Source organism: Podarcis raffonei, chromosome 1 (assembly GCF_027172205.1).
Source record: "Podarcis raffonei isolate rPodRaf1 chromosome 1, rPodRaf1.pri, whole genome shotgun sequence".
NCBI classification, from domain to species: domain Eukaryota; kingdom Metazoa; phylum Chordata; class Lepidosauria; order Squamata; family Lacertidae; genus Podarcis; species Podarcis raffonei.
The window spans coordinates 66,960,080-66,987,071 of NC_070602.1; the positions used below are offsets into that span (position 1 = coordinate 66,960,080).

The 26,992-nt window shown below is 42.6% G+C and overlaps 1 protein-coding gene across 8 annotated transcripts in view; it reads right to left on the minus strand.

Moving 5' to 3' along the window:
* Nucleotides 1-26,992, minus strand: part of TEAD1 (TEA domain transcription factor 1) — a 165,480-nt gene that overhangs the window by 9,853 nt on the left and 128,635 nt on the right. For 6 of the 8 annotated variants that reach the window (XM_053390945.1, XM_053390944.1, XM_053390947.1 and 3 more), the window contains 5 exons: nt 13,958-14,092; nt 13,687-13,733; nt 11,201-11,262; nt 10,018-10,142; nt 210-383 (listed from right to left, as the gene is read on the minus strand). In XM_053390945.1, the coding sequence (XP_053246920.1) occupies nt 210-383; nt 10,018-10,142; nt 11,201-11,262; nt 13,687-13,733; nt 13,958-14,092 (543 nt within the window). The remainder of the gene's footprint in view (nt 1-209; nt 384-10,017; nt 10,143-11,200; nt 11,263-13,686; nt 13,734-13,957; nt 14,093-26,992) is intronic. The other 2 variants (XM_053390948.1, XM_053390949.1) reach the window with 1 other exon arrangement.

Genomic DNA, 26,992 nt, shown 5'->3' on the forward strand with positions numbered 1-26,992 from the left:
GCTCCCATCATCCCTAGCTAACAGAACCAGTGGTCAGGGATGATGGGAGTTGTAGTCCCAAAACATCTGGAGGGCCGAGTTTGCCTATGCCTGTTCTAGCGCGATGAGAGAGGAAGGGGAACTTTTCTCTATCCGCCTTCTTCATACGATGAAAAAGATAATAGAACATTTAGGAAAGCAACAACAGCAGAGTATTTTGAATATCTCACCCAAAATTTTACGAGGAAGAAGGCATTCTGAGGTCCTTTTCCAAACAGCTCCTTCAAGCCGCCCTTCTTTTCAGGGAATTTGTCATAAATCTGGCGAATGTCTACCGATTCCAGCAACGGATCGCTGTAAGAATGGTTGGCATGCCCAATGTGCACAAAGAGGTGTTTGTTATACTGTGGAAGTAAAGAAATAAAAAGCGTTATTACTGATGTCATAAGAACTTTGCATTTCTAATGCAAATACAGTGGTGCCTCGCAAGACGAAATTAATCCGTTCTGTGAGTTTCTTCGTCTTGCGGATTTTTTCGTCTTGCGAAGCACGGATGCACCCTGGTACTGTATTATAATGGGATAGCGGGCAAAGCACAAAGCGGGTCGCTCCCCAGCAGGAGGAGTTTCCCCAGCCTGGAGGATCTGTTGCCGGGAAGAGGCAAAGACACCCCCTCCCACCTCCCCACGAAAACAGCCCCCTTCCTCTGTCGCCAAGCCTTGCTGTGTCTTCGCTCCGCCAAACCGCGTCCCACATCAAAGCCCCAGCCCGCTCCTCTCCCTCTCTCTCCACGAGGTGCCAAAGGAAGTTCGCGCCCAGGAACCAAGGGCGGATGCACGAAGCGCCCGGCGCGGACTCTCCCTTGCTCCCCCCATTACCTTGCGCCACGCCGCCGGGCTCCCCACAGTCTCGGCAGCTGCTCCCGGCTTCTTCCCACCCCCGCAAAGGCGCCTTCGCGGCGGCCCAAGCGCAGTGGATGCCTCCTCCTCCTTGGTCCCCCTCCTCCTGCCTTCGCGCAGTTAGGGCAAAATGGAGCAGCCATGTGGGGAGGGGGAGAGAGAGAGAGAGGCAGAGGCGGTGCAGAGACCCAGCCAGATCCGCTGGATCCCAGCCCACCTGCCTCCTCTGTGCCCTCTCCAGAAGAGGATCCCTCTGGAAAAGGTAGGTCGCTCCCTCACTCGCTCCCTGCCAGCCCAGTTCCCGCTTCAAAAGGAAACAAACTCGCAAGACGTTTCGTCTTGCGAAGCAAGCCCATAGGGAAATTTGTCTTACGAAGCACCTCAAAAAACGAAAAACTCTTTCGTCTTGCGAGTTTTTCATCTTCCGAGGCATTCGTCTTGCGAGGTACCACTGTAACATTTCTTTGCATTTGTCGGGGCTTTACGCTCTTTCTGTTTGCACAATACCTAGAGGATTTATTTATTATTCCATGTAATAAATAAACATGCATGCTAAAATCAGTAGAAAAACAGGAATATAGGTGATTTGATGTCCTGAAATGGAAGGCAGTGCAAACAATCAGTCATGAAACTTGGTGTGAGGGAATCCGCCTATGCCTGTTCTAAATCTCGGGTTTTTGTGCAGAAAAATGAGGACTAAAAACAGAATGGATGAACTACAGGTGACCAGCAGAAGTGGCACAGGCTTTAGGAGCGTTGGCCACCTCTGGACTGAGACAGCAGAGTCTGACTTCTGCCTGCCTCACCAGCTTGGTAGGCTGGAGGCAAAGTCACAGCACAGCTGAAAGGAAGCACAGCAGGAAGATGCTTTGAAGGTGATGAAGTTAAGTCTGATTTCTGTACAACAGCTGCTAAGAAAAACAGGAGGTAGACAACAGTTAGCAATTTTTAATTGGATATAGAACTGAAATGCCTGGACACTGATTTGTGAAGTCTCTCTTCAAAAGCCTGCATTTATTTATATTCTATCTTTCTTCCATAGAGCACAAGGCAACGTACATGGAGGTTTGACCAGTTTAGTTTTCATTATATCATGTGCGCCCAGACTAGGTCATGGAACCCTTATTTGTCTTTAGCTGTATGACTATTGATGGATATCAATTATAGTTGACAGGACGGAAAGTTTGCAAATTATTAGATCAACCCTTTTCGTGACAGTAGCATTGAGGTTCTAGGCTGCATCTCTGTTTTGCAGAGAATTTAAGGGGGGTGGAGGCTCTTGTATTTTGGACTTGTTGCTCATTTGTCAAAAAGCATGGCCACTGGTGAGATAAATAATAAGTAGCTGATTAGGTCTTATTGTCCCTAATGAAGGGATCGTCAATGGTTGCACCTGTGGAGGCCTTCCCTAGTTGCTGAATTTAGGCTTGAAAACAGAATTAAGTTGTAACCAATAGAATATTTCTGTGTAACATCTGAATCTGAAGAGGGCTTGCAAGCCCTGAACTGGTGGCCTGGGCTTGGTAGTGAGCTGGATGAGAGCTGATAAACTGACTCTGAATCCTGGCCATCATGGCACTGTGGGTGGGTGATTCCAGAGTCTGGATAATTGGTCAACTGCCTGCTTTGGAAGGGTCAGATTCATAGTCTAGAGTGCTCCATCTGTTGCTAGAGGCCATGGGGACCTCAGTGGCCAGGAGTGCTTTTTACCAACCATGGTAGGCAAAACAGTTGTGGTGCTGCTCTAGAAGATGCAGTTGGTGCAGAATGCAGCTGCTCAGCTGCTGACTGGAATGGAATACCACCATCATATTGCTGAAAGAACTTGCCTGGCTGCTAGTTAGCTATGAAACTAAGTTCAATATGCTGGTATTGGTGTACAAAGAGCTATACAGCTTGTGATCTGAATACCTAAAATATAGCCTCATCCCCTACATACACAACTGATCACTGACCGTGCCCCAGTAGTGGGCACACATGGGCACCTGCCCTGGGCGGCATGGATACATGCTTCGCTGCTGATCCATTCTGCACAGCGTCTTTCATGTCGTGGCACCTACCCACTGAAACCTCCTCCAATTATATATTAGGCAAGCACCTTCCCTATTGTCTTTTTGAAACCTGCTGAAGGTGTTTCTCTTTCAGCAAACCAAATGGAGATCTTTATCCCAACTGGCAACTGCACTGGCTCTGAACTGGTTTTATGTCCATGCTGCTGCTGTTTTTTAAATGGTTCTTAATACACACACACAGTTGAATACATTATTTTTTATTATATTCATACATGAAATACACAGTAATAAGTTGTGCTTGACTGTGGCTTGTGTGTGTTGTCTACAACAGTTTCTTTGGTTTGCAAACACACCCATAGGCGACCCAATGTCTTGCTTGTGGACTTCCCATAGGCATCTGGTTGAGCACTGAAGGAACAGAATGCTGAACAAGATGGTCCTTTGGTCTGATCCAAGAGGGCCCTTGTTATATCCTTAGGAATCTGTCTACCAGTTAACTACTTAAAATAACCTCACATGATAAAAGGTAGAGTAAAAAAGAGAAAACATATTAATTTGTACCTGCAGCCAGCATTGTCATATTTCAGTAGCTTCCAAGTCAGGATTTAACACTATATCAGATCTAAATTATATTCGTTCAACTATGAGCTAGTCCCACAGCTTTTCAATCAATTAGGAATATTTTTGTCCAAACTCCCCTTTCATAATAACCTGAATTATGTTACCTCCAAATACAAGTGGAAAACCTATCCAGTCTTTGCTTACAGACCAGAGGGGTAGCATCAGCCAAAAAGGGTGTTTCTTCTTTAAAAAGTAGAGTTCATAAACAAATGAATGGAGGGAGTGAATGCATGAATGAGCAAACACATGAATGAATGAATAAATGAATGAATGCTTATGAGTAAAAGCCTTTGAAAGGGCAGGCTTAACTTGCATACCGATCAGTTACACAAGAATTACAGTAATTATCGTCCTATTCTGTAACAATAAGTAATTACCATACAGCATCTGCACAATTGCTAGCTTTACCATCTTGCTCGAGATGCCAACTACAAAAGCAACAAGCTTGTTATCCTCTTTAAAACTCACGTCTAAAACTATGTATGTAAAAGTTTTTATGTATACACCAAACTGCACCTCTGTAACACCACAATTTAAATTAGACTTTCAGGCTTCAAACCGCTCTCCTAAAACCATTGAAATAGCCGTAGGGATGCTTACTGGACTTCTTCTCAACAATACCTTAGACCTCTGAAGTTAAGAATGTGGGAAATGGTAGAATGTTGCACCATCTAAGGACCTCAAGCCGGTCAGAAGTTGGAACAATCACAAATTAGGGATATATTGCCTAAATAATTCTTACAGCTTCCTTCTGAAAATCACCTTGATTTCTAGGAGCTTTTCCTTTTGACTTGTCATTGCAGAATATTCTCTAGGGATAAGGTGGAGCTGGTAACAACATTTATGCAATGCTTTAGAGTGTACAAAGTATTTCACACGCATTATCACAGCAGAAGCTGCAACCTTCCAACAGTTCAGGGCTGCCACTGAGATTGAGGGGGCCCAGGGCTATGCAATGTCAGCGCATTGTGATTGCAAGCTGACACCATTCATGTGCGCGACACAAGCACATCCTATGGCATGCATGCGCAGCCACCAGGGAACTTGGGAGAGCCCGGCCCTTTAATTGGAAATATTGGGGGATGCTATCCCCCCCCACCTATGCAACAGTTTGACTTCACCCCCAAAGGCACACTCCTCCATTGTCTCCTGAAACAGACAGATGCTAACCAACCAACATTATCGCAGGAATCTTTCCTGCAATCCTGTGAAGTAAGTCTGTCTTATTTACTACATTTATATCTTACTTTCCTTCCATGAAACTTAAGACAGCATGCATAGAATGAGCTTAGCTTCAAAGCAAGATTGCTGCATTCTGTATCTTCAGCCATAATGAGAATGACAAGATGCCGTATTTTTCGCCCTATAGGACGCACCTAGTTTTTTTTTGGGGGGGGGAATAAAGAAAAAAAAATTATCCCCCCCCAGCCGCGGGAACTCCCACAGGGCTCCCTAGGCTGCGGAGAGCTTCCCGAAGCGCAGGGCGCTCTGATTCAGTGTGCTCCGTGCTCGGGCAAGCAGGCTGCTATCCGCAGCCTAGGGAGCCCTACGGGAACTCCCGCGGGCTCCCCAGGCTTATGGATAGCTTCCTGAAGCCTGGAGAGAGAGGGGGGTCGGTGCGCACCGACCCCTCTCGCTCTCCAAGCTTCAGCGAAAGCCTGCATTCGCCCTATAGGACGCACACACATTTCCCCTTCATTTTTGGAGGGGGAAAAGTGCGTCCTATAAGGCGAAAAATACGGTACATATCGTACATGTGAGATATAAACCCAGTCCATCCTGGCTCATAGTGTATGCTCTTAGCAACCTCACCAACTCGGAATGTACTTCCCTTCTGCTTTATTTAGTAAGATTTTCTATGAAGGTCAATTCAGGGAGTGGGAGAAAAGTTCTCAAAAACTCATGTTTCATTTTTGTGGGCACAGAATTCCTTATACATAGTGCAGACCTACACATGAGTACTGCAAGTCCTGCATATAGAGTTTAGTGGGGCAATGGAGAAAGAGACTGAAAGTCACAAAATGATTGTGTTGTTAAACTTCTGACTTAGAAACTTAAGAGACACATTGCAAAAGACAGTGTGCTTTTCAAATCCAAAGCAAAGTTAAAGGCAGCTGTGGAGCTACTACAGTTGTTTGCTGATCTTGCCAAAAGTACCAGATGCTGCTGCAGCAACAGCAAAAATTCCAACATGTTTCAGAGGGACAGATGGTATGGCATCATCTCACAATATTCGAAGGACATAAATGTTTATTTTGACATTGCATGTGTGATTATTTTCTCCTTATGTTACTGTAATTCCTACACTAAACAGAATGATGACTAATCCCTTCAGTCACGGCATGTTTCTAATGAACGACAATGACAATGTAGTAGGCATTAAATGAATAGATTTTCTTATTTAAAAAAAAGAACTCATGTTGGTTTAGAGACAACTGTACACCACTTATGAGATCACTCACACTTAAAAGAACGCAGTCTTAATCTCCTCCACACCCTGGAGAAGAGGAGCAGGGAGGCTCTGAATGGGCAAAGGAGCAGAAATAAGCAGGGAGCAGACTTCTCAACTTGCATGCTGATCAGTGACAGATGGCGAGTGAGGGTCAAAGCCCTTCACAAAAGGCTGTGTCATAAAGGGGCAACTGAGGGGAGAGGAAAAGCCAGTCCAGGCTACCCCTTTCCACCCTGTCCATCCCATTCTGACTGCTGCAGACCCCACTTCCTGGCCTCTCTTCCTCCTCTCGGTGCAGTGAAGAGCTCAGGGCCACTTCTCTTACTTCCGACAAAGAACCTTCAGGCACATGGGTGGCTGAACGCCACAGCCAGACAAGTGGAGGATCTCTTCAGTGTGGTGGCCTGCAGCCTGGAGCATTGATGTACACTCGGGTGGGGCATGGCTCCCTTCTTCCTCACTTTTCCAGGATTGCACTTGAAAGCTTCAGTAACAACACCTCGTACAACTCAGTTTTCAGTAGAAGCTCAGAAAATACAACAAATACCTTTCATTTACATCATTATCCTTTCTGCCTGTTATATGCTAGGTTTGCAGAAGGTCATTTCTAAGGAGAAAATTGCCCACCCCAGTACTTAAGGGTTCAGGACTGAGATTCCTTTAGCATTTTGATGTTATGGCCCTTGTGCTTGTTTTTAAGAAAGAAGTTTAAGAAAGAACTTGAGAACACGCATTCACAGACTGTTTCACCCGTACTATCTAAAGTAACCTCTGTAGCTTTGAGATGGCTGCCTCTTACTGAACTCTCTCGTATTTGAAGAATGCTGCCTGTAAGGCCATGAAAAATGGCTCTTGTCAAAAAATACCAGGAGAAAAAGAAATTATAATCCATTTAGGAATTCAAAGGAACCAAGACAAATTGCTGGTGTCAGGGGATGCTAACATACAAGCTGTGGCAAAACAAAGACAAATCACCTGCATTTGTTTTACTTGCTAACATACAATTAAGCATATCATAATAATGTGTTTTATTTAAAACTGCCATCCCATTCAAAACTCAACAAGCAGGGCGGAAAACTTCAAACAATGCGAGTGTTTCATTATATATATGTTGAAGGATCATGATGTGCTTCAGTCTGAGACCTCTTGTGCATGGAAAGTCAACAAAAACAACAACAAGAACTACCCTGTCACCACAACATAATGCTAAGAAACCTTATGACAAAACGTAAGGTACAGTACGTTTGCTGTTCCAATTGTATTTCAGCTGCATTTTATTGCTAGTCCAAATGCACTTCAGAGATTCTGTGTGCCTCTGAAAGGGCAAATGCAGCCATGGAGAGCAATTGGGATGGAGGCTGTGGTGCAGAGGGAGTTTTAACCCTTTCTTTCCATGCTGTTAATCCAATTCCAGACATACATACAAGCCCAGTGGAATTGGGAGAGGGATTCAGACTGAGAAAAAGCTGTAGGGAAGAGAGTTAAAAGCACCACTCCGATAAGGCCATAGCCCCAGTCCAGATTATTCCCTGCCTCCATTTTCCAAAAAGAAGAGTCTGGTGATCAGGCGGTTTTCCTGCCACCTTCTGCCATTTGGTTTTAGGAGACAGTTGAAGGCCCAAACTAGCAGGACCATGTGCTGTATATTGTGACCTGTCCTTCTGGTAAGCCACAGCAATGCCAGGGACTGGATGCCATGTCAACACCGCTGCCCTCACTGATCATTACGGCTCTTAGGACTGCACATAACATGTTCCTCTTTAGAAAATGAAAATATGGAAACAAGGTCTTTTAACGACCTGCTGAAGCAGAACCAGCAGAGGGAGCTAAAACTGCAAACTTGATTCATGGTGCAATCTTGTACATGCTTACTCAGAAGTAGGTCGCACTGAGTTCCAAGGGACTTGTTCCCACACCAGTGTCCACATCAGATTGCTGCCTTTATTCCAAAGTAGTAGCTACTTTATCAAACGCATCTTAGCAACAATAGAAAATCCACACCAACCTTATGCTCCCTAATCTTAAAGCAGGTTAACATTGGCAAAGGGCAACCCCGCTTTGCTCTCTCTAAATTTTTGGCTAATGTGGAGAAAGTAATGGCTATAATCCTGATGCTTTGATGAGAACCCATTAAATTCACCGTCCCTGTGTGTAACATTATCAGTATTCTCTACAGTGACTGGCAGGGCAGTTACAGGACATGAGGCATACCCAGCCCTATGTGGGAGATACCAGGAATTGAACCTGATACCTTCAGCATACAAGGCAGATGCTCTGCCCCTGAGCTGTGGCTGTGACCAGCAGTTTCCCCATATGGAGCAAGGAAGTGAATGACCCATGCCTGCTCTTGTGAGGGGTAGGCAGCTTCTCCAGCTTCATGGATTATGTAAGCACACCGTTAGATTTGGCTCAGTGACATAATCTCTGGAAATATACTTAGAATGGTAGAGTTGGAAGGGACCCCTAGGGTCATCTAGTCCAACCCCCCCCCCCCCGCAATACAGGAATCTCAACACGCAGTCCCCCACCCAATTTGAAACCATAACAGACCCTGTTTAGCTTTGCAAATATGCGGACAATTTTATTGCTGCACCACTAGGAGGAGGGTAAATGTGCGGTTTGGTCATGGATGACCTACACCTCTAAACCAGGTGTGGTGAACCACTGACCTTCCAAATGCTACTGAAGTAAAGCTCCCTTCATCCCCATCCCTGGCAATGTTTGCTGGGGCTGATGGGAGTTGTAGTTCAGCAACTGGAGAACCAGATGTTTGACATAGCTGCTCTAAACCCTCCAGCTGGCATGCAATCTCTTATAAATCTCTTTTCAATGACATGAAAAAGGAAACAAACACTGCTTGCTGCGGAAAAGGGGAATCTTTCTCCTCTATCCTTGGCCTTGGTGAACAACAGAGAAACTTCTACTCTGCTTCACAAACCACCCCCACCCTATGTTTTCCTTATGTGACTTTTTGGCCATATCACTGCAACTGCGGATGGCAAGAACTCAGTAAATTCCACGTTCAAGAGAATGCTGAGACCCGATTAGGATGTGATGATCAGGTAAAACCAAGTCACCTTCCTATTTCAGCCAATCAAGTACATCTATACAGCTGGAGAGGCTTGAGCTTTCAGGTGTGAAATGCAAGACCTGAATCAAAAGCCTTTTCAGCACGTAGACAATCAGTGTAAACATCTGTCTCCAAAAGGCTCTGTTTCAATAGTTGTATGTTGTCTTCTAAGGGGAAAGTCATGCCTACATCAAAAGCTAAACTTCATTCAACATGTTGATCAGCAGTATTGAAAAAGCAACCATATTGTGCATCTTAATTTCTGTACTGTTGTGCTATTTTCCGCTCACAGCCTTATTGCTATGAAGATTACTCTGATGTAAGGTTGCCACAGTATGTCTCTGATCATTATTGTAGGAAAACACTTTATTGATAATGCCTACTTGCAAGGATACATACATTCAATTGTTCCCAGAAAAGAGTTATAGAAAGCATAAGATGAGGCTCCACTCTACAGACTATTGTATTTTGCAAGGTATTTGAAGCAAAGAAAGGTTTCGTTTTCCAGGTTTTTCGTAAGTGCATTCACTTTTCATAAAGAAATAAAATCTGCATAAAGCAGCAAGTTTAACATGCCCCCCCCGCAAAATGAAACCAAGATGACAATTGACACTGAAAATATTATTATCCTCAGCCCTCGAAGTTTACCAAATCTCTGTGCTATTATAGATAGATGGATAATGATGATAGATAGATATAGATAGCTGAAGTCTTCTCAATGCCTTAAAGCTGATTACAAGAACAAACATAATAAATTCATATGCTCTATTCCTTGAAAGCAGCTAGAGTATATTCTAGGATTTGTGAGGGGCACCATGAACCATCCCTGTTGATCACACAAACAGAACATGTGATTTAGAAGTTTCCATGGTACAGGCAGATGTTTGCATTGCATTAGTGAAAAGATGCGATACAAAACTGCAAGAGTAAAGAGGCACAACGACTGCTATAAAGGATATTTGCGTAATTCAGGGTAATACTTACAGAATCTGGATCTCTTTGTTGTTCAAGAAAAGCTGAAAATTCCACCAATCTGAGTTTAGTTGTTCCAATAGATCGACCTTGCCAAGCAGGAACTGAGGGGGCTGGAGCTGATGCAGGTTCAAACCCTGAAGTATAAATGATCAGCAACGTCTTTGCTAGTTTTAGATTACGATTGCATTGTATTATTTATTATTGTGGATGAAGAAAACTTGATGCCAGCCTATTTTATTATAACTGTTCAAATTCAACTACTTTTAAGCTCATTCTCAATTGCTTGGAAATATGGTTATTTTACATTCATAACATTTGTGTTTTACTTGTTGTTAAAATTATATTGCTGTTTCCTCCCTCAAGTATTACGTACTTCTTTGTAAACAAAAGAAAAGCCTATCCAATATATTGTATTTGATGTATCAGGACTGTGCAATTCCTTCTATAATGCCGTATTTACTCAAATCTAATGCTCACCATTTTTGGCCAAATTACATTGCAAAAATTAAGGTGGGCATTAGATTCAATGGCACATTTACATTTGCCAGCAAATACTTTTTTTGTTTTGTTTCAAGGATCTGAAAATTGAGGTGTGCGTTAAATTTGATGGTGCATTAGACTCAAGTAAATACGGTAATTAGACAACACTTTACAAGAAAACATTAAAATAATCACAGAAACCTCAGTAAAATAAGTATAAATGAAGTAGTCCAAGACTGATGCAACTCTGAAAGATTCATTACTGGGAATGTTTGTATCTGTAAGAGCCAAGGAGACCAATCTTAATGAAGTCAATAATCATTTTAAAATAAAGTCAATTAATTGAATGATTTTATATTCCTTTAGTTTATTGCATATGAGGCCAAAGGGTATGGTTTTAGATTTAGAACGGACAAAGAAATGTGCCATTTCTTCACAGATGTTCCTACAGTGAGGAATTCTGGAACAGGTAATGCCACGATGGCTCTAAAAGTGGGTGTGGATTAGATGATTCGAATGCATATTCCATCATCTCTGCATAGATAAATATTGCATACACAAACTCACAAATACATTCATCCGAGCTAGATGACCAATGAGACTACTGAACTCCCTTGTGTAGATGTAATTAAAGGCTGCAACCTGTGCCAGGCACTAAATACGGAGTGGGTCCAAAAAAATCTAAACAAATGGATAAATCTGTAATTGTTACCTGAAATGGGAGTTGCGACAGTTGGCTGTATAGGGTAGGCTTGCTGGACAAATGGCTTTATGCTGAAATAAACCATTGGACAATGAAGTCAGATATTAACTGAAGTATTTAATAACAGTAACAAGAAAGCACATTTTGTTTCTAGTAAAGACAACAGTGTAAACCTCCTTTTAGAGTAGTATTTCTTAGTCTGAATTAATGGCCTAAAGCAGGCTTCCTCAACCTCGGCACTCCAGATGTTTTTGGCCTACAACTCCCATGATCCCTAGCTAGCAGGACCAGTGGTCAGGGATGATGGGAATTGTAGTCTCAAAACATCTGGAGGGCCGAGGTTGAGGAAGCCTCATCTAAAGCTAATCCATCCTGGGATGAGAGTAGTGTAGAAATTAAAGAGTTGCAGTCCTGAGGAACAAACACAGATTTAAAATGGAGGAATCTTCTCTCCTTGCTCAGCAACTTCAGATTGGCACCTCAATGTGTATGAGCCAGTGGCCCACCTTATGGCCACCAAATCCATTCCCTGCCCCCTTTTTTGGCTCCATAGCTGCTTGCTGCTAATATTTTGGTTCATTGGTCAAATCAAGAAATACACAAAGCTGGGCTGGGGAAGTGTGGAAGCCCTTCCTAGCGACTGGCCTTCAGGATGTTTGTGACATGACTCTCTGCCAACACCTCCACAAAGAGTGTGATTGGAAGTGGACCTCAGGACTGTGCACATCCATTTGTTTGTTTAAAGTTTATTAGCCTCTGTTCAGCCAAAGCGCTTGAAGTGGCCAAGAAGAGGCATGTAAATGTACAATGGGAGTACCATATTGGTCCAAATATAAGCCACACTTTTCCTCCAAATTCTGACAGTGAAAAGTTAAAGTGTGGTTTATATTTGTGACCTTCCCTTTCCCCCAACAGCTCCGGGGAGTCTTGGGAGCAGCGGGCGGGCTGCGTGCCGTTGCCCCATGCTCCCGGACTACTCTTGGGGAGGGGAGGCCACTAGCAAAGCGGCGCGGCTTCCCCCCCCAGGGAGTAACCTGGGAGCGCAGGGCAGTGGTATGCAGCCCGCTCACCACTCCCAAGCCTCCCTCGAGCTGCCAGAAAGAAGGGGGGAAGGCTGGAGGCAAAGCAGTGTGGCTCCCCCTACCCCAGGAAGCAGCCCGGGGTTGTCTTTTTTTCTCTTCCCTCCTTCAATTTTAAAAGTGCGGCTTATTTGCAGGTGAGTCTTCTATTCGGGCCAATACGGTAATTCATTGTTCTAATGAGGAAAGCATTCAGTCAGGGGAAGCATTTCGACTTGCCAGTTGGAACAATCCCCCCACTCCTCACCCCACACACTGTTCCAGGGGGGTTTCTTACACACACACACACACACACACACACACACACACACACACACACCTTTTTTTCCCTGGGGGATGGAGGAAAGAAAGCCCTGTTGTGCAAGCGGAAAGGCTTATGCTGATTGGACTCATTAGTCAAATCCCGCCCACAATATGCACGAATTAGTGCCTGAGCTGAGGCTCAGGTCAGCCTTTGCCAACCTGGTGCCCCTCAGATGTTTAGGACTACAACTCCAGTCAGTGCAGATGTATAGCACAGTTGTGCTGGCCGGGGTTGATGGGATCTGTAGACCAAAACATTTGGAGGACCATAGGACACCAAATACTGCCCCAGACTGTGTAAACACCACACATTAAAAGAACCACCAAAGGAACATGGTAACTGTACATTACCCCTCACAGAATTACAGCTCCCAGTTTTGGAGGAGGCAGTAGGTGGGGGAGAGTGCTTTGAATGCAGTTTGTACGAAGCCTTGGTTATTTGAATCAAGGAACTTCCTTGACCCTGGGGGTAATAAACTTGATCCAAGATCAAGGAAGATCCAACTATCAATGAGCCATGGGGTTTTCCAGGACCAAACAAGACGTAATATTAAATGGATGCAAACATTTACCATACCTGACTTTTGTTCTTTAGTTAGCAGCTGGGGTGGGGAGAGGGGGCAGAAAAATATCCGGGCCATGATATGTGAGGGATTAACCTAGCCCCACTCCCCAGGGTTGTGGTCCAAATAGAAACACATCCCTTCCTGAAATCCTAAAATCTGCTCCTAATCTCATTGGATGTAGAGGTGAGGCTGGAACTAATTTCTGTACAGCTTGAGTATCCCACCACTGACCCTAATTGAAACAGCCTTTGTTTTAATCCTCATTAACAGGCACTGTGGTGGCTGGGTAAATGTGTTGGAAAACTAGTATTAAGTATAGAAAGCATTCTGGTCACACAAATGCTCCATCTATTTCCCATGCCACCACTGCCACACTCATTACGTTCTTTAGTTATAGCCTCTGGGATTGAATTCCTCTGGCTAGGTACACATCATTTTTGGATATACACATGCATTCAAATAAACACATACCTACCAATGTGTACTGCAACATATACATACAAAAAAGTGAAAACAGTGGTGCTCAGTCTCATTTTCCATCACTTACTCTTGTGAAGATCCAGGCTGTCCTGTTTGTATCATCCCTGGCCAAAACTGCATGGGAGTGAAAAAATAAAATTAAATATTTTTATTTTAACACACACAACTTTTTTCAATTGCTGTCTTTTGGGGCACATTTCCTATATATATTTTCCACTAAAGAATTTTATAAGGGAAGGGGGAAGTACATTTTATAGAGAAATTAATTGATCCATCCTTCATTTCCTACCAATCATTGTTCTGAAATGTACTTTTTTTATTGCAGCCAATTAACTTACTCCAGGTGCTCCAGGAAACGTCGGACGGGGAATTCCTGGCAGGCCCAACTTATTGTGAATCGCTGTTGCAGATACTATTTGAGCTGATGACATAGCGGCCATGTGCTGGAGTGCTTTGTCTTTTGCAGTCTGATCCTTCAACATGACAATTACAGGCATTCATTAATAGACTGGACACAACAAATCACACCAAGCAAGCACAGCTAGGAAGCACATATGCTAAAATTAATTTTTTTAAAAAAGGCACAGGAAATGTGAAAAATAAAAGCATACCATGCGGGGGGGTGTAGCACAAGGGGTAAAATACATTTGGATTTCCTCAGGGTAAAGTTCTCTGCTCCATATTATCATGACTTGGTTTAAGTATTAATACAATTCCCTACTGCAAATCGGTAGGAAGTCAGCTAGAATTTAACCCAGGACTGAATTTTATCTCTCCCCCCCCCCCACAAACCAGAACAGAGTCTGAACCATCATTTGAAAGTCTTTGTTGAGCCCAAACAGGAACACAACAGCAGCAACAAAATCAGGTGACTAGTTCATAATAGAGATTTGCCTAAATACGCAACAGCCCTGATAGGGGTAATGATCTGAAGGCAGCTGAGGCTACTGTCTTGCTGAAGCTAAGCAGGTTTGGCTCTGGTCACTGCCTGCAGGTGAGACTACCTGGGAATTGCATGTAAGCAGCCTTGGGCCCCATGACAGAAGAAAGGTGGGTTATTAATGTAGGAAACGAATGATGTCACTGATTGCAACCAGATGGGAACCTGAGACCCTGAAACTAACATCTATAAGGATTTTTAGGTATTTTTGGAATCCACCTGGCTTCTCTTTAACAGCCCTCTCTTCAAGAGCTCGGGAGAAGGAAGCCTGTTGCTTTAAAGGCCACACTTCTCTAAGAGGCTGGAAGAAGAATAGGAAGGCAGGGCAAGGCGAGGCATGCACTGCACAATATTTCACACATGCTGTAGTGCTAAGCTACTGCTGGTGCCTATTAAAGTTGTGGAAAACTGAACCAGAGGATTTAATCCAGCCAAAGTTAAATACTTTTAAAGCCTATTGCTTTCAGCAGCAGAGATTTAAACCTGTACTTAAGGCTTCTGTTGAAACCCAGCTTTCCTTAGGTCTGACTGTACCCTTAAAGGCTCCACACCCACGCCTGGTGAAGTAGGAACCCCAGAAATACTTGGGAAATACTTGTTTCCATATATGTTACTACATATATTATTTATGATACTAAATGCTAAAAAGGTTTATTTTATAACAACCCTCAATCTATAAATGATACTGTTCAAAATCAGCGGTGGACTTGCTCTAATGCAGTTTCTCCAACTTAGGTCTCTGACAGTTTTTGGACTACAACCCCCATCATCCCTAGCTAGCAGGACCAGCGGCCAGGGATTGTGGTAACTGTAGTCCAAAAAGAGCTTGAGATCCAAGTTTGGGAAACCTTGGTCTAAAGGTAACCCTGGTTACCCCCAATCCCAATTATCAGCCATGCCAGGGTCAAGCCAGAACCATGGGCAGGTGCACCATGATTTAGATGTGTGATCTGCAGAGCAGGATCCCTGAAGTAGGTGGCTGGAGCTGGGAGGTACTGGAGTCTAAAGTACAGCAGGCACTGCTCTCTTGAGCAAGCAAGGGCAGCTTGCTAAGCTCCTGGCGCTTATGCCGAGTAAAAGACTGAAGAGGGCTCTGAGGCTTGAAAGTGTACAGTCCATAGAAGCTCAGGTCCCAGCCTGAAACAATCATGTTCAGATCCCAGCCCTGAAGTAAATGACCTCTGGAAGTTAATCAGGCAGCAGTTTTATATTTCTCTCTCACCCTGTTCCAAAGGCTCATGCTAAGGAAGCTAGACACAACCCAAACACAATGAAGCCCTTGTAGGAAGGTACTCAAATCCTACACAGGCCTTCCATAGTACGTCTAGTCTTAGATTTGAATACTTGGCTGCACAACTGCACAGGGCCTACATGTCACTTGGTGGCTGCTTGTGAATAACAGAACCAAGCAAATGAAGTCAACTGCGCAAGGAAGGTGCAAGTCCCTGGCCTCACTTTCCCTGGCATTTCCCAGCATTCACACACCGAGCTCCCTCACCTCCACCATCACCATATGGGACCACAGTGCAGAGAGGTGGCTCCTGTGGGTGGCTCTCTGTGAAGCGGCTTGTAAGCCCTGGATTTGGGGTCCCATTGGGTAAGAAGGTACTGGCAAGGTATGGGAAACAGTACCATGGACCTCCAGGTCTTTCTAGGGAACCATGCCCTTGTTACGAATAAATCTGGCTTCAGCAGAATTCTGTAGCAGCCTTATTTATACATTCCACGCCCCAAGTTCCTCTTGCTTTGAAGGAAAAAATGTTTTGGGCGAAAGCTAAACTTTGGGTATAAGACTGAACGATAAAGGAACACAAGCGCTAAGAGGCAGATTCATTGTTACAAGCAAAATCGCAAGCATGCTAGCCAGGAAAGCATGCCATCCAATATGGTATATGAATCCGCACACATAATTCCCCCCAAAGCCCGTAATGAGAAGTTCAGCAGCTTCTTCATTTCAACAGCTCCTTTAGAAACAGCAGAGGCTAACAGTACAGTTAAAGCTAGCTAAAAGAAAAAAAGAAAGAAAAGGGGGGGGGAGCCTGCCAAGCACAGCTGAAGTATGTAATACTTGCTTTACTGAAAAAAAAAATACTTACCATGCTTGTTACCTGGATGCAACAACAAAAAGTTTGTTAAAATGCTTCTGTACAAGTGTAGTTTCTTAGCAAAATATGCTCTAGCACAATTAAAATTGGAAGGTGTTCCTAGTCATTTCGTACACAGAGTTTAACAGTTATTATTAATTTTCACCAAGGAACTGATTCATCAAAAGAAGAAAAGGACTAATTGTATTAATGCCTACCACGCTGATAAAATTAAATGACCAGCTTGGCAGCTCTTAGGTCCCCATTTAAAAAGCTGTGGAAACTGCTGTAATAAAACTATTACAGGTTGCCTATTTTATGTTGGTTTGCTGGGGGTATGGGCGGCAGGGGGAGCAGCTGCTCTCAGAGGTATCTCCCCCTGCCCCCCCAAAAAAAATCCTGAGCAGAATTCAAGCGGAAACCTGATCAGGTGTTAATGCTTCGAGAAGCGACATTAACACCTGTGGACCCATCTGTAGCCTGCTCTTCCAGAGTCACAGGGGAACTGGCTGAGAGCAATATGGCTGCTGAAGAAACCCGGCTTTTAGCAGCAGCGGGGATGCCGTAGAGTGAGAAATCAACTTATTCAAACAATTATGCCAACTGCTTGACCTATTTTTCGACTCCTGAGGTTTTTGGGTCTTGCATTATTATTCCAAATAGTTAGCAAGGAACTCTTCAGAGTGAAAAACGAAACGAAACTGCCTCTTTCGACCAGATTTATAATGATAAAAGAGGGACTCTGCTTTGTTTTCTTGTATCACAGGCAGCACTCGGTGACTGTACATCTGTTAGTGTCATGGCTGGGCCAGTGGCACTCATGCCAGGAATGAAGCTTGGAGCTTCCATTCCGTAACCAGGCAGGGCAAGCGAGGGCCAAGCTCCTGACCAGCCCAGAAGCTTCAGGTTGCCTGCCAATTGGAGGAGCAATGTCACATGTCCATATTCCTTTTTCGTTCCCAAAGAGAGCTTTTGCTGCACAAGCATGTACAGACCCCAAGGGGCTATATAATTCATTTGTGGATCAATGAAACTGAGGTCAAGTGAAGGATTATATTATTTGAGAAATTTATAACAGCTGTTTTATCATTTCTTTTAATTACATGCCATTGTTTTTGCATTCCATTTGGTCAAAATTTAACAAATAGATATGTGCATATACATTTTATATGTATCTGTGTATGTTGGGTGTGAGTAGGGCAGAACAGCTAACATAACTGCAGAATGCACATAAAAAAGTGTGTCCTTTTGGAAAGAAATTTTCTATTCAGTAGAATGAAAAATCGGGGTGGTAAAATTTCTTACTTGTTTGGAGTCTTAAATCATTTCTTATCTGAGGGAACCCCAGGCAAGGTGTGGTTTGTTTGTTCCGGAATAACTTATGACCCACTATTATCTGGATTAAATGGCTAATTTGTAAAATAAAATATGGTGTATAAAAAAAGGCATATTCCAGCATATTACAGGGCATGGATAGGACTAGGTAGAATTCAGGGTCTCTTCAAATCCTCTGATTTTATTATCAACCCTACATAATGAAAAGGAAGCTTTACCTTCCTCACTCATATGCAGCTATTTCTGATGTAACTCATAACAACTGATTAATCACACATTAAAATGCTACATGACAGTCTGAGCAGCTAGTGAAGAAGACTACATCCAATTAAAACTGGATGGGGAATTTAGGCAGGCAGATTAGTAGTAATTACTGAAACTGGAATTTGGCCAAGATACATGACTTAACACCCGTATTCTCCACCTCTGAGTGCACTGGGATCTTTAATGAACACAAGCGATCAAGACCTTGACTTCCTAAGAAAACGGGTGTGTGTTTCCACTGTCAGTTATGCTGCAGTAAATACGAAATAACTTAATTGTAGTCACGCAAAATTATGCAGTCACTAGGCAAATGTGGAGCAGAATTTGTTTAGATTAGTTTGCCTTCAAGTGCCATGATTGGCTTCTGGTGCTAGTAATGCTAACATCATTTTCCTGTCGTTTACAGTAAAGTGTTCCTTGGCTGACTCTCATCTAGTATTGATCTTTGAAACCTTGGAACAGGCAAGCATTCCCCCAAGGTGACCCTGAAACAGGCCTTGAATGTCTCTTGCAATACGTTCTTTTCCAAAAAAGGGGCGGGGCTTTATTTGCTTCCGTATTTTGTCATTTTTGATCCATAAATTTAGCAATAGCTAAATTCTTGACTAAACTGAGAGGTAGTTTTCATATTTAGACATATAGGGACCATTGCAATACTGTTCCCCAAGAAAAATGATCGCTGCCCAAGTAATTATCTACATAGCCTTGTTCCCTAAAAAAAGTCCCTCCTACTTCTGGGAGAGAATTTGGAGGGTATCACATGTGAGGCATGGACTTCCAATAAAATATGTGGATAAAGTGGTTTGTGGGCGAAGTTCTCACATAAATGGCCAGAAGAGATGGGATGGATGCCTAGGCTGGGAGAAGTTGGTTAAAAAGAAAGAAAGCGGGTACAGTCGTACCTTGGTTCTTGAACGGAACGTGTTCCAGGAGTCTGTTTGACTCCCAGAACCATTCGAAAACCAAGGCTACAGCCAATCGGAAGCCGCGGAAGACGTTCAGCTTTTGAAAATTGTTCAAAAACCGGAACACTCACTTCTGGGTTTCAGTCGTTTGGGAGCTGATTTGTTAGGAGCCAAGGCGTTTGAGATCCAAGGTACGACTGTAAACCTAATGGCATTGCCTTTCTGTCCAAGCTGTTGCCCCTGGTTTGGCTCCACCTGTAAACGTGTGGAGAAGAGAGAGGATCCCAAGAGCTCACTTCACTCCACTCCACTCCACTCCCTGTGCTCTCCAGATTTGTGATGTGTGGTTTCTATGTGCACAAAGTGGTACACACAGAAATTTTTCTGGAAGCCTAATCATGCAGGGTTCCTGATGATTGGAAAGGGTCTACAGAGAAACCCCATTGCTACCATTTGCCCGATGCACAAAAGTCAGGTGGTGAGGGTCTTCTGCCACTATCCTGCTCTCTTTCCCACTTGTTTCCTCTACGTGTAAAGCCAAACGTAAGAAAGAGCATGTGAAGAAAGATTTATTTGAAAATGAATGGTTATGTGTGGCCAACTGCATGAAAAATAGAGTGGTAATGAGCATTGCAGATGGGAGTAGGCAGAACAGCAGGAACAATTGTTGCATGTGGACAGAAAGAATGGAGGATGCTGGGCAAGTAGGGGCTATAAAGCAGGTTCTTGGAAGAGAGGGGTGATCTTTGGTTCAGAGAGAGGGTTTCCTGCTCATTGAGATGTACCAGTTGTGACCAGTTCATAAGCAGTGACTAAACCAGGCATAGGTAAACTCCGACCCTCCAGACGTTTGGGACTACAATTCCCATCACCCCTAGCTAACAGGACCAGTGGTCAGGGATGATGGGAGTTGTAGTCCCAAACATTTGGCAGGCCGGAGTTTGCCTATGCCTGGACTAAACACAACAGCCCTCTCCCCACTGTGTATCTCCAGTATCTTATATTCAGAGTTCTATTTTTCTGTTTCTCTGTAACAGAAAGTGTCACTTAGTGATTATGGTGGATAGGCACAGATAAGACTTGCACTCCACAAATTTTTCTCATTCCCTTATGAATGCACTTTGTGAGTAATTGCTCTGTCTGCCACACATACTCTAACAATAATTTTCATTGGGTGATCCCAAATTCTAAGGTTGTGAAGGAGCGTAAGTAAGATGCCTCTCGATCCATCTCTTCTCCTCATTATGGAATTTTATAAAACTTCCTTATGGGTATCCCTTTCATCTTTTTTTTTATTCTGAACTACAAAATACAATGCACCCTGAGCAAAGGCTAAAGGGAAGGCAATCCACCTCACTGAGAATTTTGGTTGCTCTTCCGGGGTCAGACAAAGTAGCTGTACATGATAAAAGGGGAGGGGAGATGGGGGCATGTGTGTAAAACACAAAAAGAGCTTTGGAGCTGAGGAAAAGAGGAATCAAAGTGCTTGTACAGAGCACAAGGTGCTGATGGTCATCCTATGCATTCGACAAAACTCTTGAGGCTGCATCTGTTATGAAGCTGAGTGTAATATGTTCATGATTAATAATTTTATTGTTTACTACTTTGTTTACTAGTTGCAAGCCATTAACATTAACAGATATGGGATATATTAAAATTAAATGTAAACCAACATTTACATTTGTTCCCTCCCAACTCTACAATGCTATTATATCTTTTAATGAATCAGAGCCATGTATCCTTGAGTGCCAATTGGTTTTGAAGCAAATTCCCTAAAAGATTAACATGCTGGCCATGTTACATCCACCATAGTTTAGTTTGTTGTATACAAACTTCTGCAAGCCTCTGACTAGCACCCTTCCTCCCTTCTCATTTTCTGGTTCAGAAGGGTTTGGAAACTGCTGCTTCCATTTTTGCTTAGCCACAGTTTGTCGTATCATCTAAACTGACAAATGTGCTTAATGTTAATTACAGCTTTAAAAAACTAAAAACTAAACTAAACTACAGACAAGCATGATGTCCAAATGTGGCCATTCCATTTTTTAAAAAACCTGTGATAAAAAAGGTTGGAATGGATTTTTTAAAGGCAAGAAATCAGCAACTTTTGTTCATCATCTGTTCTAAAACTAATGTACACTTTGAAATAATTCATTGAGCCTAAGCAACCTACTCAAAATGCTTTCGTATCCCAGGGAAATGAAAGAGATATGCAATATAACTTTTCAAAATATAATCTTGGTATAATTAAAAGAAGGGATAATGTGCATTTTAAAAAATCAACAGCATAAATTATGTGGTATTACATATTTTCATTAAAACCCACATACATCTAACAAAACATTACTTTAAAAAATGTTCAGGCAAAGAAGCTGCAATTTGCTCTTAAAATGAATTTTACAGTAAAGCATGAAATACTAGCATAAAACAGTTTTCTAATAAGTAATTTTACAAATCTTAGTTCTGCATTTAGACTGTATTGATTAGAATAACCTCTGAAATTATTTGCTGGAGCTAAAAAAAACAAACCATGGAAGTATACAATTGTACTGGGCAAAAGACAGTTGAATAATTGTAGCCATGATCTCCAATTTGCTTATTATTAGAGAAGACAGTAGTAAATACAAAAGCCGGCTATTTCAGCCAGGCAATAGCTAATGCTAAAAGAGAACCCACATTCAAAGCTATTCCAACTTGCTGCCTAATGAGGAGCAATTAATCCATCTTATTGTATCTCAAAATGCAGAAGACTTCATTCACATCAAAGGGAATTTTCCAAGGCTTTTATCATTGTTCATTTATTAAAAACAAGAAAAAGAAAAAGGCTCTATAGAGCTATCTTCAGCATCCTAACTGTCAACAGTATTTTCTTTTTACATGCAGGCAGCATGGAATGTACACTAATGGATTTTAAAGCACCACATACATGCAAACTGTAGGCATTTTTAATTTTTTTTTTTTTTGGCTTCCTTTAATGAATTTTAAGCTTACATGCTAATGAATACTGGAAATCAAAGCCAAATATCTAGTTATCTCTAGGACAAAATACTCTTCTAATATCCATACACCTGCTCAGATCTTTTGGGGAGAGATATCCACATCTATGTTCCCCCCAAGTATGAAACTGTTCCAGTGTTTACAGAAGTAACACACTATGGCACACCAATGCAAAAGGAGGAGTTGTGACATTTCCTAGTTTTAGTGGTATTCTCTTCCTGAACTATCAAAATTACCATCACTAACACTGAGGAAGTTTCCATCACCTATGGAAGGAAACATTTTCAAACTTGGATTAGAATGTGTAGACTTCTCCAGACTATACATGGGGGATTCCAGAGGCGTTTCCCACAGCAAGACTCACGTTCATGTACCTAGAAACCATTCTCTTCAGTATGTGCCTAAAGGTACAGCTGCTGCCATGCTAAAATGCTTTTAGAAATTGCTTGTTTGAATGCATATTTCTTAAAAATGTATTCAGGCTGGCTGTATTCTTCTTGATTATTAAGGCAAAATATGTAGTCAGGCCACACTCTGATTTTAACCCTGTTATCCCACAATCTTTTGTGAGCAAATGGGGTCGTCTCATTTGTGGGCAGCTAAGTTTGTATTTAAGCCATTTATCATTTGGCCTTTGGTTTTTATATTCTGGGACTTGACCCTAATACATTATGATGCTTGGGCAAAATATCCTAGAATTTCTGCTTGTGCAACAGGACTTGCCTCCCTCTGTTTCCCTCACACACACCCTGGATCCTGGAACAAATTTAGGAGTTGTGCAGGGGAGGAAAGAAGGGAAAGTCCCATTGTGCAAGTAGAAATCCTTGTGATGATGAGAGGCACCACTTAGTACCCCCAATGGTTCTCATCATTTCTTCATTTGCCTTTCAATACTGGGTTGCAGCTCCCACAGAACCCAGCAGCTGCCCATAGAAAAGCACTTTTAACAGCTTGCTGGTGTAAGAGATGAAATCTTCCCTGACCCCCTGCAAGACAAGCTTGTTTCCGTGCACATGTGTATTCGACCTGATGGCTATGTGACAAGTTATGCCTATCAAGCATCGTATGTCTGGGCTTGTGTTAACTGAGATGGCGACTGTTGGATTGGCCACTTCTGTTTACATGGTGTTTCTCCCTCGGGTATCATAACTAGAAAGGATGGGCTTGCTGTTTCCCTTCTTGATTCTGCTTATCTCCACACCTAAGGTAAGGGCTAGTTTTCCATATCTGCTTCAGTGGCATTTCTAGATTTCCTAGATCCCCTGAAGCAAGGATGTTGACGCTGCACATTGCCCTGCTCCTATAACATGGCACTTACAGGGAACAGTATGCTGCAGGATCACATCACTAGCAACATTGAGATATTCAGCAGATCTGAAAAAGCCCACACAGATACAAATAAAGTCTGAACATGGGCCATTATTGTGAATACATTCTATTCAGATCTTCTGCGGGACATAAAATGTCATAAATTGGAGAGAGACACTTGATCCCACTGCCCTCATGCATTATTCTGTCTGATTGCATGATGCCAAGTGAACAATGCACTAGTTGAACAGTCGTCATCTGTCAGAAATGGGGACACTGCTGAAGTTCAGAATTATCAAATTCAGAATACAGATTTGCCCAGTTTTTAACATTTTGCTGTATGACTTAAATTGTATTTCCCTGAAGACATACTACAGCTCAGAATGCCAACTAAAGTTCTGCACATGTGCAGAATAAGCTTTTAGCACAAGTCTATTTTCATCCCTAGTCATGGTGGCCTCTGCTTCATACAGAGGCTTACAGAGGAAGTCAAAACTTGTATGAGACTTTGCATCTTCACAGAAAGCCAAAGTCTCTATCTTCTCTGATTTTACAAAGTAATTGAATAGGTTTGATAATATCTTGGCTGATGTGTCCCAAAAGAACTGCAAGGGGACACTACTCCTTAGAATGACTGGTAGTGCAAGAGTAAATGTACTCAGTGCTAAACCTGGTGCTGCAGGCAGACCGAGAGTAGGCACTGCTACCTCAGTCTCCCACCTAATCTGCACCAACTCGGGAAGAGGCTTGGTACAATTAGCTGTGTGCCATTTCTAGTACTGTGCTGGAACTGTCATTCAATTTCTCAAAAGTTTTCTTCCCCTAAGAATGAAGCTTCCATTCCCCCCCTCCCCATTCTCAATGCATTTTTGAATTCCTGTATGTGTAGGGATCTGATCTTGAGTTATCATTCAGCAATAATAATAATAATAATAATAATAATAATAATAATAATAATAATTTATTATTTATACCCCGCCCATCTGGCTGGGTTTCCCCAGCCACTCTGGGTGGCTTCCAGCAAAACACTAAAATACAATAACCTATTAAGCATTAAAAAGCTTCCCTAAACAGGGCTGCCTTCAGATGTCTTCTAAAAGTTTGGTAGTTATTTTTCTCTTTGACATCTGGTGGGAGGGTGTCCCACAGGTTGGATGCCTCTACCGAGAAGGCCCTCTGCCTGGTTCCCTGCAAGGTGGCAGAGGTCTCTTCTTTGCAATAAAGAAGAAGAATTAGTAGTTTGGATTTGATATCCCGCTTTATCACTACCCTAAGAAGTTTCGAAGTGGCTTACAACCTCCTTTCCCTTCCTCCCCCACAACAAACACTCTGTGAAGTGAGTGGGCTGAGAGACTTCAAAGAAGTGTGACTAGCCTTTAGCCCTAGGTCACCCAGCAGCTGCATGTGGAGGAGCGGGGAAGCGAACCCAGTTCCCCAGATTACGATTCTACCACTCTTAACTACTACACCACACTGGTGCAGTATGTAGTCCCCAGTACTTTGCAGCCTCCCTAGCTGCCTGCACTTCCTGATCTCAAAAAGCCCCGTGGGAAGAGTTACCTCATGACATCTTCCCTGGACTTTAATTGAAGCCAGCAGAACCCAAGAAGGTTGCAGAGTGCAGAACAGTGGTGAGATTATTTGTAGAATGAAAGAAATGGCACTCACAAATGGTGCTTGGCAATTGTAAGGCAAGCAAGAGAAAAATTTCACACCCTACCTATAGAATTTCACTGAAAATTTGTCTCCCCTTTGGTAAAAATGCAAGTTAATTTTTTGGCACATCATTAGTCACTACTTTTTTCCACTCAACCCACAGGAGCTAGAAATAAGCAGTCATATAACAACCTGGGCTGAGTAAGACCTACTCAGTCACTAGAACTGTCTGTGTGAATTTGGGAGATGGTCTCACACTTTCCCTCTCCTGCCCCTACCACATTCTTCTGTTGTCTTTGCATACACTGTGCTGACATAATATAAAAGAGAGCCTATGCTTGTAGGTCTCCTGCAACAGAATCTCATAAAGCAAATTCTACTCTACAAGTCAAATACATCCTATATTCAAGGAAATGCAGGATAGCCCAGTTCCATTGTTATAATTATGATAGCACTGAGGAGGATGACAGGGAGAGAAAGTACAAACCTCATACCAACTCCCAAAATCATCATGGATTCTGTTCTGGCGAACCATCTGACTCTTGTCTATTTCTTTCTAAAGGACCATATACATAATTTCTACTTCACATAAAATAATATATTTTGCATGGGTGGAGTCACTGCCACTTCATAGATGGTTGTTATTATTATTATTATTAATAATAATATTATTATCTTCATCATCATCAATCCTTTTCCACAGAAACATCTCCTAGTTATTTTTTCACTGTAGCAACAAGGAAACTCGAGAGCAAGACTTGTGATAATCAGTGGTTAATTTTCATCAGTGCCTGATCGCCCAAAGCATCTTTTACTGCCGCAACTTGTCTCTTTACGCTTAAGTACATGCTGACATTGTGGGAGTGGCAGAAATTATTACTCGACAGATGTATCAGCAGATTTTTTCAGCAAATTCCATGGAACCAGTGCATTCAACAGAAAACATCACTAAACTAAATTCAGTGGAGAGAGAGAGAGAGAGCCCACCAGGAAAAAGGACTTGCAGGTATCATTGGTGTTTACTTTGCTGCCTTGCTCTGCAGAAAGCTTCATCATCATACAGGCAGTGCAGCAATAAGAAATAAGTTCAAATTTAAAAGCGGTGCATTTTTAAATATTTAGGTGTGGGTAAGAAACACACCTGGGTGGTTTTCCTGCATGGCAGAATTGCAACCTTTTAATCCTAAGAATAGGCTCTTTGGTAGAAATCGAAGCAGGTAGCCCATGCTAACAAATGTCTGACTTCAGTTCCACAAAGGAATCTGCAGGTGACCACTATTAATTTAGTACATGGTGTCAGTACACTGCTTGATTTTCTAAACAAGCGCTAAGATGCCTAGTTTTAGCCATTTAGTTGGATAGTTTTAGTCTGAAAATGCTACAGCCTTCTGTATCGTTGCCCCTTGGGTTAAGAAGCAGTACTTTCAGAGTTCCCTTAGTTCTTCACCAACCGCGACTGCTCAGCCAGCCCAGCTCACAAGCCAGCCACCAACAGCCATACAAGCTTGCCAGCATGCTGCCCACAGCATATTGAAAACCCAAAGCTCCTGACAAGTAGGACAGTTACAAAGCCAGGCCTGTTATTTACATATTGCAGTTCCAGGATTGCGGCAAGCAACATCCACAGTGTTTACCACTTAGGGCAGCATAATCACTTTCTGAAATGCTTTTTGCTTTCAAGTGACTTTAAACAAACAAAAACCAAAAAAAAGCTCAGCAAAAAGACAGACAAACATTAGTAGGATCTCAGATGATAGTCAAGAAGATGCTATAGTTTACTGAAAAATTAAAACAAAGCAAAAAAAAAAAAATCACCCAAAACCTAACAACTGAACATTCAGGGATTCTTTTGTGCAAAAATCTGGCAATGGAAGCATTTTTATCACT